Genomic DNA, 18,695 nt, shown 5'->3' on the forward strand with positions numbered 1-18,695 from the left:
CAGAAAGGCCCTCTGCCCTCTTGGCAGCACTGGGCTTCATCTTTTAAATTTTTTGTCATTTTCATAGTAAAGAATGATAGCTTATTGTTTAATTAAAATTTAATTTTATATGACAATTAATAATTTAATCTTTTAAGTATTTTTACTATTCTTTCTTCATAAATTTTCTATTTATATTATTTGCCTGTTATTTTCAAAGGAGTATCTAATTTGTTTTCTTATGTTACAGAAGCTTTTATGCATGAAAGATATCGACCATTGTTATAGATAAATAAGATTATCTTTCTGGCTGCCGAATAGTCCATCATATGAGTGAATCAAAATTTATATAATCATTCACTGGTTATTGAATATTAATCCTAGGTTGTTTCCAATTTCTTTTTTTTTCTTTGCTCTTTGCTCTCTTTTCTTCCTCCCTCCCTCCCTTCCTTGCTGTCTTCTCTCTTTCCTTTCATTCTTCCTTCCTGCTATTATAAAAAGCACAATAAACATCTTTGTACACTGTCTAAATTTCTCATTATTTCTTTAAGAAATGTTCTTGGAAGTGAATTACTGGATCTAAGAGTATGAATATTTCAAAACTTTTGATACACAGAGTTGAGCTAGTTTTCAGAAAGAACCAATCAATTTATCATCCCACTACCAATATATTGGAATGCCTAGGTTACTACACCTTCATAAAGGAAAACAATTCCTTAAAAACAGAACTATCATATGATCCAGCAATTCCACTTCTGGGTGTACATCCAGAGGAAATGAAAACAGAGTATCAAGGAGATATCTGTACCCCCATGTTCACTGCAGCATTATTCACAATAGCCAAGATATGGAAATATCTTCAGGGGCTGTCATAGATGAATGTATAAAGAAGATGTGGTATGTATATAATAGAATATTATTCAGCAATGAGAAAGAAGGAAATCTTGCCATTTGCAACAACATGGATGGACCTTAAGAGCATTATGATAAGTGATATGAGTCAGACAAAGAAATACAAACACTGTATGTACTCACAAATAAGTAGAATCTAAAAAAGGCAAACTTGTAAAAACAGAGAGTAGAATGTTGGATACCAGGGGCTGGGGATGGGGGAACTGGGGAGATGTTGTCTAAGGGCACAAACTTGAAACCAAGTAGATAAATAAGTCCTGGAGCCCTAATGCACATCATAGTGACTACAGTTGACAATACTGTATTATAAACATCAAAATTGTTAACAAACTAGATCTTAATGATTCTACCACAAAAAGGAAATGATAATTATGTGATGTGATAGAGGTGTTAGTGAATGGTATGGTGGTAATCATATTGCAATATATAAATGAATCAAATTGCCATGTGTGTACTCCAAAACAATGTTATATGTCAATCATATCTCAATAAAACTAAATTTTAAAAAATAAAAGAAAAATTATTCCCTTTGCATGTACCTGGCACTTCCCAAGGGATGCCTTTCTGGTCTTAGAGCAAGCCCAGAGGATTCAAGCCTGTGCAAATAAACACAGAAGTCCTAGAGGGGTCTTTTCAGTTAGCATGTGTAATTTAGAACTGGAATATTGACACACCTACAGCTTCTGGCCATAAGATTCATGCTACTCCATTTTATCACTTCTTATAACTTCTTCATAAGCTGTGTGCTTGTTCATGGAATTTCTTAAAAGCCAGGAATGTATTTTAAATTGAACAGGGACACATTATCAGCAAACAACAGCATGCTTGTTAAATACACTTGCCTAGGAAAGATATACAGTAAAAGATGATTAAAGGAATTCAATCCTAGCACTGAAGAAAATACAAAATATCTAACATTCTTCCATACAATTGTTATGTTAAAGTGAAATAAATGAACTTTTCATGATTAAATACTTAGATAATTGAGTAGTAGTCAAAAGGTTTATATTTATATGCAAGCTGTTTCTTGGATTATTAATGCTCTTCTATTTCTTCAAGGAAATACTACTCAATTTATGACAGTTCATACAGAAGTAGAACTATGACTTCAGTATAGAAATACAACGGAAGGACAAATAAGAATGGGAAAAGAAAAAGCAAAAAATCCTTAGCAATTTATTTTTCTAGGCCAAATTTTTAATCATACCTAAAGTTCCCCCACTTACAAAAATTTTATTTTAGATAGCCTTATAAAATTATGTAACTATGCTTTAGCAGGATATAAATATCACTTAACTGTAGAAACACAACCTGAACATTGTCTGGAACTATGATATTCTGTTTCAGTTGTCAGACATAATAATAATTACTATTTGTTGGGGTCTTTCTATAGGATCTAGTAGATACATAGGATCTAGTTACACACATATTCTCACTTAATCATCACCGCAATTGTGAAATGAGTTACCAAAAGCAAAACCTAAGACAAGACGTGTGCAAAAAGATTTGGGAGGTGATCCCAGGAAGCACAAATGAGATAGTGGGAAAAGGGAGACAGGTAGGTGAGAAAAGCCAATGGAGGGTTTGTTAGGAGTTGGTTATGTGGGGAACAGGGCTCAATCCTCACAGGAGCCCACTGAGGAACTATGTTAATGTGCCTCCAAATTGTTCCACTGAAAGTCAGGAAGACTCTTTCACTGGTGGAGGGTTGCATTTGGGGACATTAAGCCCTGGTACTGCTGGGCTGTGCAAGTCCCTGTGTACCAGAAAAAGGCCAGGGGCAGTGAAGGAGAGAGAGGCAGGCCCAGAGGTGGGCAGCTGACAGGGCATGGAGGCTGGAACCACAGTGTCTGCTATAGTGTTATTACCTAGTTTTAGATTTGAATAAATGGAATTCAGAAAGGTTACCTTCCCAAGGTTACATTACAAGTGGCAGAACTGGAGACCTATTTAATGTGTCTACAATCCTGTGCTCAGTACTGCTCCTGAAACACTTTAATGTTGTACACACACCCTGATGGTTATGGAATTAGTTACAGAAATTTGCAGCTAGGGAGTACATGAGAGATTCTTGAGTCTATTCCCCAGAATAATTAATCAGGAGCCAAGAATCAGGAATTATATTAACTCCTGTGTCTGAGACCATAGAGCTGGATGGTGGCAGAGTAGGACTTACAGCCAACACCTCAGACTTCCATACAGCGTTCCTTCCAGTACAATGCACAGCCTTTTTATACATATATTTAACTCGTTAAGAAAATTAAAAGACACATATTTATTTTTATTACAAATGTAATATACATTAGAGAGTTGAAATTACAGAATGGCTTCATTTCTTCTAAATAGTATCATGAGCCCTCTGCCTGATGGAATCATAAAGACTATTACATATTTGATCATTTCTCTTCTTGCTGCCTAATACTTTCTCCCATAAAGTCGTTTCCTAAATAAAAGTGTTACAGCTGAAATTAATTTAGCAATTAAAAATAAATGAGCTACTTACTTGTTATAGTCTCTAGGAACCACTTTGGATGAACTAAAGTGTTAGTCAATTAGCTAACTAAAAATTGCCTGCATAATTTTATTCACATTCACTATTTCCTCAAGGTGCTATGTACAGAAACTCCTGGCAGTTAAAAAATATTAGGAAAGTAATACAAGATGTTTTCTCTGGCACAAAAGGCAATCTATAAAGACCCATCATGAGACTGTAATCTTTTAAAATAAGAAAAAATGCACCATGCCATTTTTACCATGATTTGATGAACTAATTCAATGAAGTACAGTATATAATCTCATTTGAAATAACACTAAAACCACTGCTTGTGTCTAGAGGGAAATGAATCTCTTATTAAAATTTTAAGTTTGAATTAACTCGATATGTGAGGATTCTATCTCAATATGATCAAATTCATACATATGATATCGGTGTGATTCCTCACAAGGAAGACCTTATCATACACACTGACTACTTGTTTTCTGCATTGTTTTTGCGATTGCTTTTTAAAAAATGTCCTCCCATCATTTACGTTCATTTTACAAATATTTAGTTTGTATTATGCCTTATGAACTGCTTTGAAGCTTGGAGCGATGTAATTTTTTTTCATAATGGACTGTTCTTGTTTCTTTAAATCCGCCATTGGCTATATGAATTTCTAAAAATGTCCTTTTTCTCTCTGGCAATGGAAGGTATAAAAGGAGGAGACTGAAGAGGAGGGAAGGGTACAGAGCAAGCATGGAAATAATCAACTTTTCCAAAAGAAGCAATGTAATCAAATCCCTACTGAAAGGAGTATGAAGCGCAGCATCATACTTATTTGAAGAGCAGCACTTTCATTTCAAGATCCAGGGAAGCTTTTTCCTGATGGAGATATGGATAATCATATGGCTAAAAGAGAGCCTCTAATTCCATCTTTTCACCTTCATGTAAATCTACCCTTAAATACTTTTGGGGAAACAGACCTTGTTATCTTTGAAAAGATTGATAAGAAGAGAAAGTGTCTTTTGCAAAGTACCCCAGTAAAGAATCATATTGTAAAGTACAAGTCAGCTCTAAAAATGTCAATACTTTTATCTCTCACTTTTAAGAAGTGCCTCAAAGTAGCACAATGACTACCTTCTAACTACATTCAGTTTAGTGCTTTTGTACCATGTACTTTCCTGTAGTGTTCTCAAACTGTTCTGAACATGGCTCACTTAGCAAATGCTACCTTCTCCAGGGCACTCCAACACCAAGTGGATGTCCAAAAATTCCATTCAAATCTAACCTGACAGGTTAAGGGCTCAGACCCCCGTCAGATGCCAGCCTCAAGTTCCAAGGGGACCACCTGTACTTCTGATGGGTCAGCTTGACTCCAAGTATAGGGATTCCTATGACCTCCCTTCAGGTTTCATAATTCACTAGAATGACTCATAGAAATCAGGAAAGCACTGTACATTTAATCACTATTTTATTTAAAGGATAAAACTCAAACTGTATTATTATAAAGGAACAGCCAAATGGAAGAGACACATAAGGCCAGATACAGAGTGAGGGAGAGCTAGGAGCCTGCGCCACCCTCCAGGTACACTGATATATTCACCAACCAGGAAGTTCTCTGAATCTAAAGTTAGAGTTTTTATCACAGTTTCATTATATAGGTATGATGGATTAAATCATGGCAGTCACTGCCCAGTCCTACCTCCTCCTAGCCACCAGTAACCTACCTTCTGTCTCTATGGATTTGCATATATGTGCATTTCACACAAATTGACTCCTATAGTATTTGGTCCTTTGTGATTGGCTTCCATCAACTAGCATATATTTTCAAGTTGTACACATATCAGTGCTTTCATTCTTTTTGACTGACAAATGATATTGTATTGTAGGGATAGATATCATATTTTGTTATCCATGTATTAGCTGATGGACACTTGGGCTCTTTCTGCATTTTGGCTATTATGAATAACGCTGCTATGAACATTTACATACAGGTTTTTATGAGAACATGCTTTCATTTCTCTTGAATACAGCAGTAGGAGAAGGGTGGCTATGTCATATGGTGTCTCTATAGTTAACCTTGTGAAGAGCTGCCAGACTGTTTTCCAAAGCAGCAGCACCATTCTATGCTCCCACCAGCAGCGTAAGTAGAGCAGTGGGGCCTGTATCTCTACCCGTGAAGGATCCCCTAGGTCCCATTTTTAAAAGCCCAGGAAAAGACTTTATTTGGCCTGGCCTGGGTCAGATGCTGAAGTGTTTTCTCATCTGCTTTTAGAAGAAGGATCACATGAGACGATGGCTAGCCAGCAACATGGCTATAGGAAGGGGTGCTTCCCTGGAAAGGTGTATGCTGATACACTAGGCGACAAAGTCTGCCACAGAAACCTAAAGTTTAAGGATGGTGCCATCCTCTGAGAGTAACTGTAAGGTGTAGGAGCACTGGGTTGATACAGTAACTGGGACAGTGCTACTAGCACTTATGGAGGTGTGAATATTCTGAAACATACAAGATAGTCTCATTCAAAAGAGAGACTGTCCTGCCTAAAGCCAACAGTGCTCCATTGATAAACCCACTTCTGTAATAACAAATTCGCCTTTTACTTAATAGGGAACATGCCTATTCAAAATAAAGATTTTGCTGGCCAGCCTCCCTTTGCAGCTAGATGTAGTGAGTGATCAAGGTCTGGCCAATGGAATATAAACAGAAGTATTGTGTGTAACTTCTGAGAGTTATCTTTGGAGAGAGAAATTCTCTTTGCCCTTATTCCTTACTGCTCACTGGAATGCAGTCATCTAGACTGTGGAATGGAAATATGGAGAAACAGTGGAACAAGATGGGAGGAACCTGAGTATGTGATGATCGCATACTGTCATACTACCTCTGGGCTGCCCATCATTCCGTGTGAAGAAAGAAACTTCTGTCTTAATAAGTCACTGTTATTTTGGTCTCCTGTTGCTCTTAGCTGAACCAAATCCTAACTGATATAACCATATATTATGTGCCAGGGGTCTTCTCTATGTGACAGGTACCATCCTGTGAAAGCACTCTGCAGCACTAACTCAAAGGTTCCCCACATCAAACCAATGAGGTAAGTACTTTTATTCTTACCCATCCCCATTTTGAGATGGAAAACCTAGGCTCAGAAAAATTAAATAACTTGCCCAAGTTCATGCTGGTTATACATAAAAGACATTCCACCTCCAGAGCCATGTCTGAAACTATGCAGCTGAGACATCTATAAATTGGAGGACCCAAAACAAATTGATAATGATAAAACTAAACTAACAGTAACATATAATCAATAAGCAGGAAGAACTGTAATCAGAACCTCAGCTATCTTAATAGAATAGTGATGACATATGAGAAATTGGCCTTTTGAAATTTGAGAGAAATCCAACATATCTGCATATGTGCATTTGCCAAGCATTTTTGTGGCTGCCAGACTTTTTAGTAGATTGCTAAATTAGAATCCTTAGCACTCTTTAGATATGTGCCAACTGTAGTTTATAAATATCAAAATTTAATGACTCATTTAGTAGATTACTAAGCAGCCCTTAGCTGCATGCAAGATGAAAATCTTTGGAATTACACACTTTCACATATAATGAATGAAGATGTGCATTTGTTAAATTACAGTCTGTCAGAAGGACCTACAGATCATTCCTTGAGAATCATTCTTATAAAATATTGTATGTAAAATAAAATCTCTTGCTTTAAATCCAAAGCCCTCTGTTTCTTATTTCTTTATATCTCATTTTGTCCCATATGTTTCTATAGATCTCATATTGGTTTGAGATTTAAGACTGAATATTCTGAGATGATTAAATTCAATCAACACTTGCAACACCCATAACCTGCAACAGTATGGCAGTAAGGACAAAATGACGATGAAGAGTGATCCTTACTTCCTGGAAACTCACAATCCACTAGAGAAGACACTAACAGGACAAGTATAATCCAAGGTGAGACGTACGTAACAAGTATGTTCTAAAAGAAAAGAGAGGAAAGTGATTATTTGTGCCTCTGATTATCGGGAAAGGTTTGAACAATCATTAGACCTCTGCCAAACAGAGAACAAAGAAACCAGACTGAGAAAAAGTAACAAAAGCACAAAGCTGAAGAAAAAAATGGAACTGGCTTAGACAGTGACAAGTAACCCAGAGCAATTTATTTATTTAAAAGTATATGTATATACTACTACACTAAAGCACTTTTTAAAAACAAACAAATAGAAATTATAAGGAAAAAAGAAGCAATTATAAAGATATTACTAATCATGAACATGGTAAGCACTGAGTAAGCATTAAAAACAGTGAGAACTGAAAGCTCATTCATTTGTTTTCCAACTATGTGATGACTACCAATATGAAACTGAGTGATTTCTTCATGCTTGGCTGGGTGCTTTAATTTTTCCAAGAGAGAGATGTTAGGAAAAGTGAGAGCTAATAAAAGCATGACACTCTATTTTTTGGGAATGTTTATAACCTCTAAAAACACAAAAATGATAGTCCCATCAAACTGTACTATATGTTACACGAAAAGAGACAGAGAAATGCTAATCATGATGGCTTTTTACATTATTACCCGCTATTACCTCAAGCCCAGATATACGCTTAAGGAGGAGCTTATCATTGAAAAGGGAGCACGTAAACCTCTGTTTCAAATGTTCTTAACCATAATTTTTAATTTGGGTACCAGCTCTTGTCAGATGTGGTTAGATGGTTAGTGCTTTCCGTCTAAGCTTGCTGAAAGCTCATACCAGGTATGACCATGGTCTCTCAGGCTTAAAGTTTAGTATTATCTTTATTTTGTAGCTTTTTCCTGTGTGTGAGAATTATTTTAAACCATTTGCCTTCTTGGTGAAGATTAATTTATAATCTAATTCTAATTAAAGATTAATTATATCTAATATTAGATCTAAGATTATAGATTAATCTAAGATTAATTATAGAATCTATAAGCCCATTCAACAGGCATACAAATGACATACAGTTACAGTATATACTGAAAACGAACGGGTGAGGATGCCACCACAATGGCTTCCAGTTGTGATCTCTTCCTTTAGGTACTTCGCTGCCTGTGACAGGAGGTGGTCCAAGCCAGAACACCCTGGACCATCTGTACTGGCGGGCAGCCTCTCCCTCACTTGCGCAAAAATGCGATGAACTCCGTACTGGGTAAACAGGGCATTCGGTCCACGTGTGCGGAGTGCATGAATGGGGAGGAAAGGCAGAGCTTGAAGATCTGGACCTTGTGAGCAATGAAGAACCAGGGCAGAATTGTTTTGGAGGTTAGTTTGCTCTTGTTTTAACAAGAGAGTGACATGATCAGACCTGATTTTTAGGCTTATGAGACAAGCAGCAGGGTGGAGGATGGACTGGACTTGAAGAGGGAGGACTAGAGGCACAGACTGGAGAGGAGGTGCAAGCCGCAGTCCAGGCAACAGCTACAGGTGTCTGAACTACGGCCGTGGCTGAGAGAATGGAGTTGAGATAAAGTTTAGGAGACAGAGCTGATAGGACTTGATGATGAATTGGCAGTGGAAGTGAGGAAATGGTTGGAATTAATTTGAGTGGTCTAGTTCTGATGCCGGTGAGCTTGGTAATATGGGGAGCATGACTCTGGGGGAAGGACAGGATAATGAGGGCTGGTCCGGACATGCTGAATTTGGGCTCACTTAGCCCCAGCAAAAGCTGGCAATGTGAAATGAGAGCTCAGGAGGAAGGCCCAGATGCAACTACATACCTGGACATGATATTTAAAACAATACCGATGACATTTCTCCCAAGAAGAGGATGTATTTGAAAGACAGATTCATCCTATCATTTCTCAGCTTTAAAACTCTGTTGGCCACTTGTGATCCAAATGCCTTAAATTAATACTCAAAACACCCCCTATTCTACTTCCAGCCTATCTCTTCTTCAGTCTTTTATTAAACACACCGATCTTTATAGAGCCTGCATGGGCCATGGTGTGTGTTGGGATTAGAGAGATGGCGAAGTCTTGGTTGCTGCCCTGGTGGCAGGTCTACTGGGGTAGAGACACAGTCAGGATTTAGTAAAATAAGGATAATAATAGAGACCATCTCATAGGGTTGTAGCAAGAATTAAGTGAGTTCATACTGAGAAAGCCCTTAAAACAGAGCTGCATATGCTATAGCTATTATTATTCTAGGAGGGACACATACTGGGACAAAGTGAGGCTCCTTTGATTGGGTGACAAGTGAGCTGAATCTTGGAGGAAGTTGAAGTTAGCCAGAATAAAGGGAGAAGGCATAGGGTTGGAGAGAGATGTTCCTGAACTTCTGTCCCCTCATGTAGTGGGTTGAATGGTGGGCTCCCAAAAGATATGTCCATATCCAAATCCAGGGAACCTATGGATGTTACCTTATTCATAAAAAGTTAAAGATTTACCGATGTAATTAAACTAAGGATCTCATGATCAGATCATCCTGGATTATCTGATTGGGCCCTCAATCCAATGACAAACATCCTTGTATGAAACAGAAGGAGGCACACAGATGAGGAGAAGGCCAGATGGAGATGGAGCCAGAGACTGGAGCGCTGTGGCTGCAAGCCGAAGAATGGAGGAGGACAAGGAGCATTCTCTTCCTGAGCCTCCTCCAGAGGGAGCGAGGCCCTTACAACACCTTGATTTTCACATCTAGCTTCCAGAACTGTGTGAGAATAAATTCCTAGAATTTTGAACCACGTAGGTTGTGATAATGCATTACAACAGCCCCAGGAAACGAATACACCTTGTTACTGCAAGCCCTTCCACAGCTGATTCTCGCTGGTGGTGAACATGCTGGGCCTGGCTCCCATGGAGCCCATGTTCTGGGTGAAGGGCCCACACACAAAAGTTATTTCTAATAGTGGAGTGGCAGGTGTTGTGAAAGTTGAGCACCAGAACTGTGTATCTAATTGCCCACTTGTCTCTACTTAATATCTAAGGGGCATCTCAAACTTAATTTTCCCCAAATACGAATCCCTGGAGATGCCTGCATGTGGGAAGCTGATTTACCCAAGATGGTCAGAAAAGGCCTCTGGGAAGGGGAAACATAATGCAGGAATGATGGAGAGGTGGTCCAAAGCACGGGGCTCGTTTTATTTTTTTATTTTGTTTTTTTTTAGGAAGATAAACAGCCAGTGGAGATAAAGAGAAGAAGAAGAAGAAGATTCAAGGGAGAGGATGACAAGGAGTAAGTGTTTGGAGGAGGCAGAAGTGATCTGAGGCCAGGGTGAGAAAGCAGCTCAAGGATGTGGTCCTCACAGGGAAATGTAAGTACACAGTAGGGGCTAAGTGCTGCTGACCCCCAACTACACTTCCCCGCGTCTGAGTCCTGGCGCTGCCACTGCAATATAATGAGTCATAAGAAATACATACTTGGTCATTCAGATAACCAAATATGTATTTCCCAGATATATTTGGTCTCATTCACAATTCCTGAAAGCACTGCAGAGGCTAAAAGGTGAAATGGGTGTCTTTTCATGTTAATGAGACTTTTAGACCCCATCCAAGGGCAGGGGCTGCAGGTTGAATCAGCCAACTACCAATGATTTGTCAGCCATAACTATGCAATGAAGCCCTCCCAAAAACCCCTGAGAGGAGCGTATCATTCTCATGGATCCTGCTTCTCTGTCAAAGAAACCTTTCACGCTTGGGGAACCAGAACACCTCCACGTGCCACCAAGCCAGGCCCCAAGCTCCACGAGGATAGAAGCTCCTGTATTTGGGACCATTCCCTGTGTATCTCTTCATCTGGCTGTTGACCTGCTTCCTTTATGGTATACATTATTAAACTGGTAAACCTAAGTTGTTTTCCTGAGTTCTATGAGCCGCTGTAGCAAATTAATTGAACCTAAGGGGGAGGTGGTAGGAACCTCCAATCTGTAGTCGGTTGGTCAGAAGCCCAGGATATGCCTGGGGCTTGTGACTGGTGTCTGGAGTACGTGGTGGAGGGCAGTCTTGTAGAATGGAGTCCTTAAGCTCTGGATCTGGTGCTGTCTCCAGGCAGATAGAAGCAGAACTGAATTCTTGCACACCTTGCTGGTGTTCAAGAATTGCCTGGTGTGTGTATGGGAAGATCTTCTCCCTACTTCCTGGACCCACCAATGTGTATGGGGGTAGGGGAGTGGGGAGGGAAGTAGGGAGGAGATGGAGGTATAAATCTGAGAGTCTACGGCGTTGAGATATTTTAAAGACATTTTTTAAGTACTTATTCTCTTTATGAGATAGTCTCTCTTACTAGCTATTATTTCCATTCTTCTTTCACATTCTCTACTCATTCTCCAGGTTCTTCCTCAGTAACTTTGACTATGTTCCCAGATTCATCTATGAGCTATGTTCTTATAATTTCCAAATCTATGTGTGAAGCCCACCCAGAAAAAGTAGACATTTAAGCAGTTAGTCTAGTCTTAGCTCTTCCTCTATCTTTAAACGTGGCCAATTCATAAACTTTGGGCCTCAATTTCTCCATTTGCATAATGAAGGAATTAGACTAGATGGTTCTGAAGTTCCTCGCTCACATTCTGATTCTAGACCTGATGCTACTTACAATAATCATAATAGTAATAATGGTATTTATTACATACTCTATGCCAGACAGTGAGCCAAGTACTTTACACGTTAACAGACTTAATTTTCCTAACAAGTTCCTAGAGACAGGAGCTATTTTTATCCTTATTTTATAGTTGAGGAAACCAAGGTCCAGATAATGTAATTTCCTACTATTTTATAACCAGTTAAGTGGCTGTGGTGGTGTTTTTTATATAACAACAATAGTATATTGCAGCAGTGTAACAGTATACACAGCAGTAATAATAGTACAACTTAAGGGTTCCTGGACCCAATTCCAATGTGTGTGGGGGTTGGGGGGTGGGGAGCTCCAGACTTCATGTCCAATTACCTATTCTAGGTCATTACTCAGAGTCTAATGATCATCTCAAACTTAAACTTTCTAAAAGGGAACACTTGACTTCCTACCCCAAACCAGGTCTTACTTCAATAGCCCCAATCTTGGTAAATTTATATCCAACCCACCAGCACACATTCTATAGGTTCTACCCCCAGACATTTTCTAAGTTGTCACCCGTTCTCTATACCTGATACCCTGCCATTCGAAGCCACCACCATCTCTTACCTGGCTCTGCACAGAAGACTCCCCGCTGGGTCTTCTGCTTCTACATTAGCATCCCTGTTAATCTATTCTCCAATCAACAGCCAGCTGATCTGCTTAGTACATAAACCACATATTACTCTCTTGATTAAAAATGTCTAATGGCTTCCCATCACACTCGGATTAAAATCTTATTATCACACTTATTAAAATCTTATTAGGCAGGTCTTACAAGATCCAGACCCCTCTCACTGTTTTGACTTCTCAAGCCATACTCTGGTTTCTCACTATGCTCCACGTGACCCCTGGTTTTCTTTCTGCTCCTCAAACAGGCCAGGCTCATCTCTGAGGAACTGGTTATTCCATCTATTTGGAATGTCTTCCCCATCCCACTCACTTCTCCTCCATCTTCGCATGGCTGTCTCCTCCTCATCGCTGAGGTCTCTGCGTGTTGCTCTCTTCTAAACACCGCCTTCCCCCTCAACACCTGCAGGTGTAGCTCTCTGGTCAGTCTCTAGCATGTCAGTTGGCTTTTGTATCTGATCACTTATCACTAGTGATATTTTCTTGTTTACTTTTATGTTTATTGTTTGTCTCATCCTCATTTGGAAAGTAAGTTTCCTGAAGACAGAAATTTTGTCTGTCTGGTTTACCACTGTATTCCCAGCCTCAGAAAAAGGCATACACATGGTAGGCTCTCAATAAATACTGATGAAGGAAGGAAGGAAGGAATAAGGGAATAAATAAATGGACGCAGGTTCAGGACAGGAGAAGGTAAATAAATGTAGAGAGCCCTCTATCATTAGATCATCTGACTCTTAATTTAGAGTTCTCAACCTCAGCATGAAAATGCCCTCCCCTTGCTTCTTCAGAGTGCCCCGGGGGGTGCCCAGACCTGCAGAAATCCAAACCTTAGTGAGAGACAGAGAGAAGAGAGAAAGAAAAAAGAAGAAGGGGGAGGGTGGAAGAGGAGGGGATAAAAAGAGAGGGAAATCCAGAGGGAGGGTGGGAGAGTGCCCTGGTTTCCTCTCCTGCCTTTCTCTGGTTTCACCTGGGGATCTATCTGCCTACCTGGATGATTGACATTAGGCAGCTCTACCTTCTTGGGTAGAGATGTCCCTCTACATTCACAGTAGAGATTTGGATCAAAGGCAAAGAATATCAGAATACAACCTACAAGAAATATATATATATATATATCAATAGCAAGGAGGGCTACTTTCTGCAAGGTAGTGATTTCTGTTCTACATGTTTCCCATACTTGTCCTGAGGATCAGATAAAGGAGTGTGATGTGGAATGTGACAGCCATGTGTAAACCACTCTATTACACCGTTTGCCGAGTATGTCTGTTAATGAGGTGCACAGTGAGTGCTCCCAGCAAAACGCCTTCTGTGTTACTGATGCCACAATACTAAAAATTTACACAGATAATTCTCAGTGTCCTCTCCTGCCTAGATGACTTCAGCATCTCTAAGACTCATTCGACACCCCTCCTACTTCTGTGATGTTATCACCTCCAGTGCCTCTCACTTCCACTGTGATTCATCCATATCGTCATGCTCTGAATCTTGTCATCACCCCCAAACTATTCCAGTTTGGAAACCTTAAGCCCCAAGACTTCACAATATTTTATGTATGCTTGCATAGCTCTCATACTCACACCCATTGAACCTGCTTTTCAACCCCATCAAGACCTCCTCACACATTTCCTCCCCATCTCTTAGCTGCCTAATTAATGCAATAGCCAGTTTTGTTCTTTCTGTTCTCAGTGGGAAAGTGGCTCTCTCTGGCCCTGTCCCAGGGAAGCTCTCTACCCGAACTCTGGACTCCAGCCCCACCCCCATGTCCTGTGCCGTCAATTATTTACTCTCTCCCCCAGATCTTCAACTTAGCTTCTCCTGGCTTTTCTCCCTCAGCACATAGGCATGATCATATCTCTCTAACAACCACCAGAAAAAAATCTTAGGTTACATGATCTGATACTCTTTATCTAGAATTGTCTTTTCTCCTTCTTTTCACAGTCAAGTCTTTTTCAACCCACTCTCCTCACCCCTCTGTGACCACACTTCTGTCCCCACCACTCTTCTGAAACTGCTCCAGACCAGGCACCAGGGAGCTGACAGGCTCTGGTCATATTTCACCTCTTGTCTGAGTTGGCATCCTCGCTGGAAGCTGTTCCTCCTTCTGCACAGGTGCTTCTGTGATACCTGGCTCAGTGGGGTTCCTCTTCCCCTGCTGGCCACTCCTCCTAAGTCTCCCTAACAGGTTTCTTTTCCTTATTTTCTTTGGTAAGTGTGGCTTCACCCCTACCCCCTTCCCTTCTCACTGCCTGTATATCTCTTTCCAAGCAATTTTATTATTGCTGTGGTTTAAATGACTATTTATTTATGCTAAGGTCATATTCTTGGAGCCTCATAGATATATTGCCTCCTAGATATTCCTATTTTTATAGCTCATATACACCAAACTTAATATGCCCCAAACTGAATTTATCATATTTCCCATTTCCAAAACCAATGCTTTCTTCTATATTTTCTTTTCACTTAGATGTTAACAACCATCCATTCAGGGACTCAGGCTAGATGCATGAGAGAAGCCAAGCTTGCTCCTTACCCCCAGGCTACTCTGGCTCCAAATCCTGTTGAATTTGCCTACCAAATCTCTCTTCAATCCGTCTATTCATCTCCCTTTCCCTGACACTGCTGAACTCAGACCTTTGGCATCCCTTCTCTGGATCATCTGAGAACTTCTGGACTGTTCTTCCGGCTGGCAACTTCATTTCCTTCCTGCAGCCTAATACTTGATGTTATTTTATTCTTTGTCATTGTTACTCATTTGTATCTTTTTTTCTTTAACATCTTTTTCAAAGTAAAAAGTAATAGACTTTCAATGTAAAATAAAAGGCTATACAGAAAATGTTAAATTCACCCAAGATCCAGTCCTCAAATCTCATTCAAATACACAAACACACCTTTTTTCTAAAAATAGAATCATATTAAATATGCTGCATTCCTTCTACTTTAAGAGGCACTTTTTTTCTCTACATTTTAACATCTCTGAAACCAGAAGATATCAGACAATCAAAGGTGTCTTAGCTTTGGTTAAATACACTATTACTCTGCAATGTGCTACTTGTACTCATTAATATGGGTCATGATTCCAAACCAGCACTTACCTGTGAGATGATCTCTCTAAAAGTACTAACCTGGTCAGGTCATGACCCTCTTAAAAATTCTTCAAAGACTCCCGTTCCTGCTTCCCCCATCACCTCAGGCCTTTCATTTTCTGACTCCCTTCTACTTCTGCAGCCTCCTTTTCAGCACATCCACACACATCCTTTTCCTTAAAGCTGAACAGACCTGATCTCTGTGGAGCCAGATCTTTGTGCTTTTGCACCAAGGTTTCCTCTGTCTCTTCCTCACCTCTTCTGCTCCAAGTTGCCCTTATTGGAAAACTGTCCTGATCCCCAAGCTGAGCCTGGGTTCTTCCTTTATGCCCTGCTTCTTAGCTTCTCTGCACCTGGGGCACATCTTTGTTAAGTCCCTTAACACACAGGTTCATGCCATTTCTCTTGTTGCTCCCCATAAATAGTGAGTTCTTGAGCACACTTTCTTCTTTATATCCATTTCCAGTAGTGCCGGGGCAACAAGAGCACTCCGTAAACATTGGAAAAAATGAGCTATACATGCAGGAGGCATAAAAATACTCCTTGAAATAAGACAAAGAGCATTCTAATTAACCATTCCCTTAACGTAAGGAGGACAGAAGGTGCTAACCCATTTAGCCACCCAGAAATCTAAAGCTACTGGTTTTTCTTCTCTTTCCCTGCTTTCTACTCTTCCAGGCCTACTAATTCCACCCTTAACTATAGATAAATCTGATTTCAACAACCATGCCCTTGATGACCCCTTTCTTCCTCCCTGGTCCTTTTAAGTGCTTCAAGTCCAAACCTCTGTCCATAGCGTCATTCTCTCCTGCCACAAGAACCCTATTTTTAGACATAAGTTTTGAAAAGTACCAAAAGGGGATTCTTCCTTCCAACTTGTCACTCTAAAATGCCTTCCTGCCCTAAATGTGGACACATGGCTCAGTCTCACCATGACAACATGAGGAAATAAACTCAAAAGGAAGCTGAAGTTTAACACAACATCTTTATTTTAATAACTATCCTAAAAGCTTAAAGTTAATGTTCCACCTCAGTGAAAATTATTATCCCCCTCTCAACACAGTATTGGGTTTGTATTCTAGAAAATGTCAAAAATAGGCAAAAATGTTTCCCAGTTCTTCTTTCTGACTTAGATGATTTAAAGCCAATGACTCCAATTCATTCATGGAAAAGTAGCAGGGTACTGTTGGGGATTTAAAGCTCAGCTAATGTGGCCTATGTGGCAATCACTCTGCTTGGTCTATGCTAACACATGTTGACAAGTCACAGGGCCAATATACTTTCAATACCCTACCTTGGTGAAAAGGCCAAGGACTCATGAAACAATCAGAAATAATATAGCAAAAGAAGGAAAAATGGAAAGAGGAGGGGGAGTATACGAAAGAAGAGTGGCAAGTGACAAAGCAGGAGAAAATAGAGGCTTTACAATAGGAAATTCAGCTGACAGGATTCCAGGAAACAGACATTTGCCATCACAGTTGGAGCCAAGGGGGAACAAGGACCTTGTAACTGAAAGAAATAGGAATGCAGCTAAAGAAAAAAATAGGGAGTGCCTGGAGCCAGAAAAGTAAATAGATAGAGTGATGAAAGTGTCCTCAGCATGTAAAGAGGCCTAATAAAGAGACAAACAGGACCTTGACTCAAAGACCTCGATTAAAGAAATGGCAGGATCAACATGTGGACAGACATAATAAGGAGGGAAAGCAGCTGTTAGGAAAAGTGCTGTAATTCTACCATCTGGAAGAGGCCAAGAAAAAAGACAGCTCTACTCTACAAATGGACTCAGAATTAGGAAGTTCACAGCCTCTCAATGGAGAATTAGAGTCAGGTGACCATTCTAATGTTGGTTGTGGGGTCATATCAGTCTAGCCTATAGTATGCTTAACATTTTGAATGTGGGGAAGAAAACTTACATTCGGAGGGAAGAAAGCACATTTCACCACTTAGGCCAACACAAAAGAGACTGTACACAAATCTGTTCACAGATTTTAGAGTAAATACAAATAACATTAGTCATCAGATACCTTAACTGTTGAGACATAATTCCTGTTCATTTTAGCTGCAGGGACAACTATCGACCTGATTTTTCCTGCACCTCAACGTGAGACAATTACAAAGGAAAAAGGAAGGCCGAAATCGTCCTGTAATCTTCAGTGACTTCTCTTTTCAGTACGGACTTGGGTGAATTTAGACCCCCAGGAGCCGGGGCTGGAGGAGCCGCCCGGGCAGTAGGTATCTCCGGGTATGAGGCCTGTTTGGGATGCAAATTGAGTTTCCCCCGAGATCGACACTGCCTCGGGGAATCTGAAATTAGTACCCTACAGCGCTAATAAAGGCACCTTTTGGAGAGACATGATGCCTGTTAATTTGCACCTTTTTCCCCACCCATCGACTTCAGTCTTAATTTATGCAGCGCAAGGATAGGGCAGGAACGGATCTCCTATTGCTTTCGTTTCCTACGTGGCCAAGACCCTAAGAGCAGCCGGTCGCTTACCTGCCTTCCATTTCCCGGCTCGGGAGCGGCTGCGCGTCTTGCAGAGCTGCTCGCAGCGGGTTCCCGCCTGCTCGCGTCCTCACCTGCGGACCATCTCCGGCTCGGGCCAGCCTCACTCATCTGGGATAGGTGGCAGGGGTTAAGGAGACCTCAGAGGGCGGAGGGACTGGAGGAGGCGGGCTGCGCCCTTCCCCCAGAGCCAGGGAGGAGGCGTCTCCAGCGAGCAGGTGAAACCGACTCCGACCTATCCCGGGAACTTTCGCTGCCGGGACTCGCTGCTAGAGGTCTGCGTCGCGCAGCGGCGGCCTGGGAGCCTCCCTCTCCCTCCGGGGCTGCGCTCGGGGCTTCAGTTCAGGGGCCTCTCCCTGGGGACCTCGCGGCCCTCTTGGCGAGCTCGGGGGCTGCAAGCAGTGCCGCCCTCCGCAGCTGATGGAGGCCAGTGGTGCCGCACCGGGCGCAGGTGGCACACGACAGGCCAGGGCTTCTGCTGGCGGGGGAGAGCGCAGGGAGAGCGAAACGCAGACACCCCGGGGCCAGGGGACGAC

General features: G+C 41.0%; 1 protein-coding gene and 1 long non-coding RNA gene across 10 annotated transcripts in view; one reads left to right on the forward strand and one right to left on the reverse strand.

Moving 5' to 3' along the window:
* The window catches only part of SEPTIN11 (septin 11), a 179,845-nt gene extending 161,544 nt beyond the window's left edge, over positions 1–18,301 (reverse strand). For all 9 annotated transcript variants that reach the window (XR_012131710.1, XM_073237426.1, XM_037003197.2 and 6 more), the window contains exon 1: positions 18,151–18,301. Coding sequence is in view for 8 of the 9 variants with exons in the window: in XM_073237426.1 (XP_073093527.1) it covers positions 18,151–18,270 (120 nt within the window). In the remaining variant the exon portion in view is untranslated. The remainder of the gene's footprint in view (positions 1–18,150) is intronic.
* Positions 7,154–17,995, forward strand: LOC118969270 (uncharacterized). The gene is made up of 5 exons (XR_005057221.2): positions 7,154–7,333; positions 8,437–8,661; positions 9,878–10,051; positions 10,505–10,651; positions 17,716–17,995. It is a non-coding gene; the product is annotated as an uncharacterized lncRNA (long non-coding RNA).
* Positions 18,302–18,695: the final 394 nt, after the last annotated feature.

Source organism: Manis javanica, chromosome 5 (assembly GCF_040802235.1).
Source record: "Manis javanica isolate MJ-LG chromosome 5, MJ_LKY, whole genome shotgun sequence".
NCBI classification, from domain to species: Eukaryota; Metazoa; Chordata; class Mammalia; order Pholidota; family Manidae; genus Manis; species Manis javanica.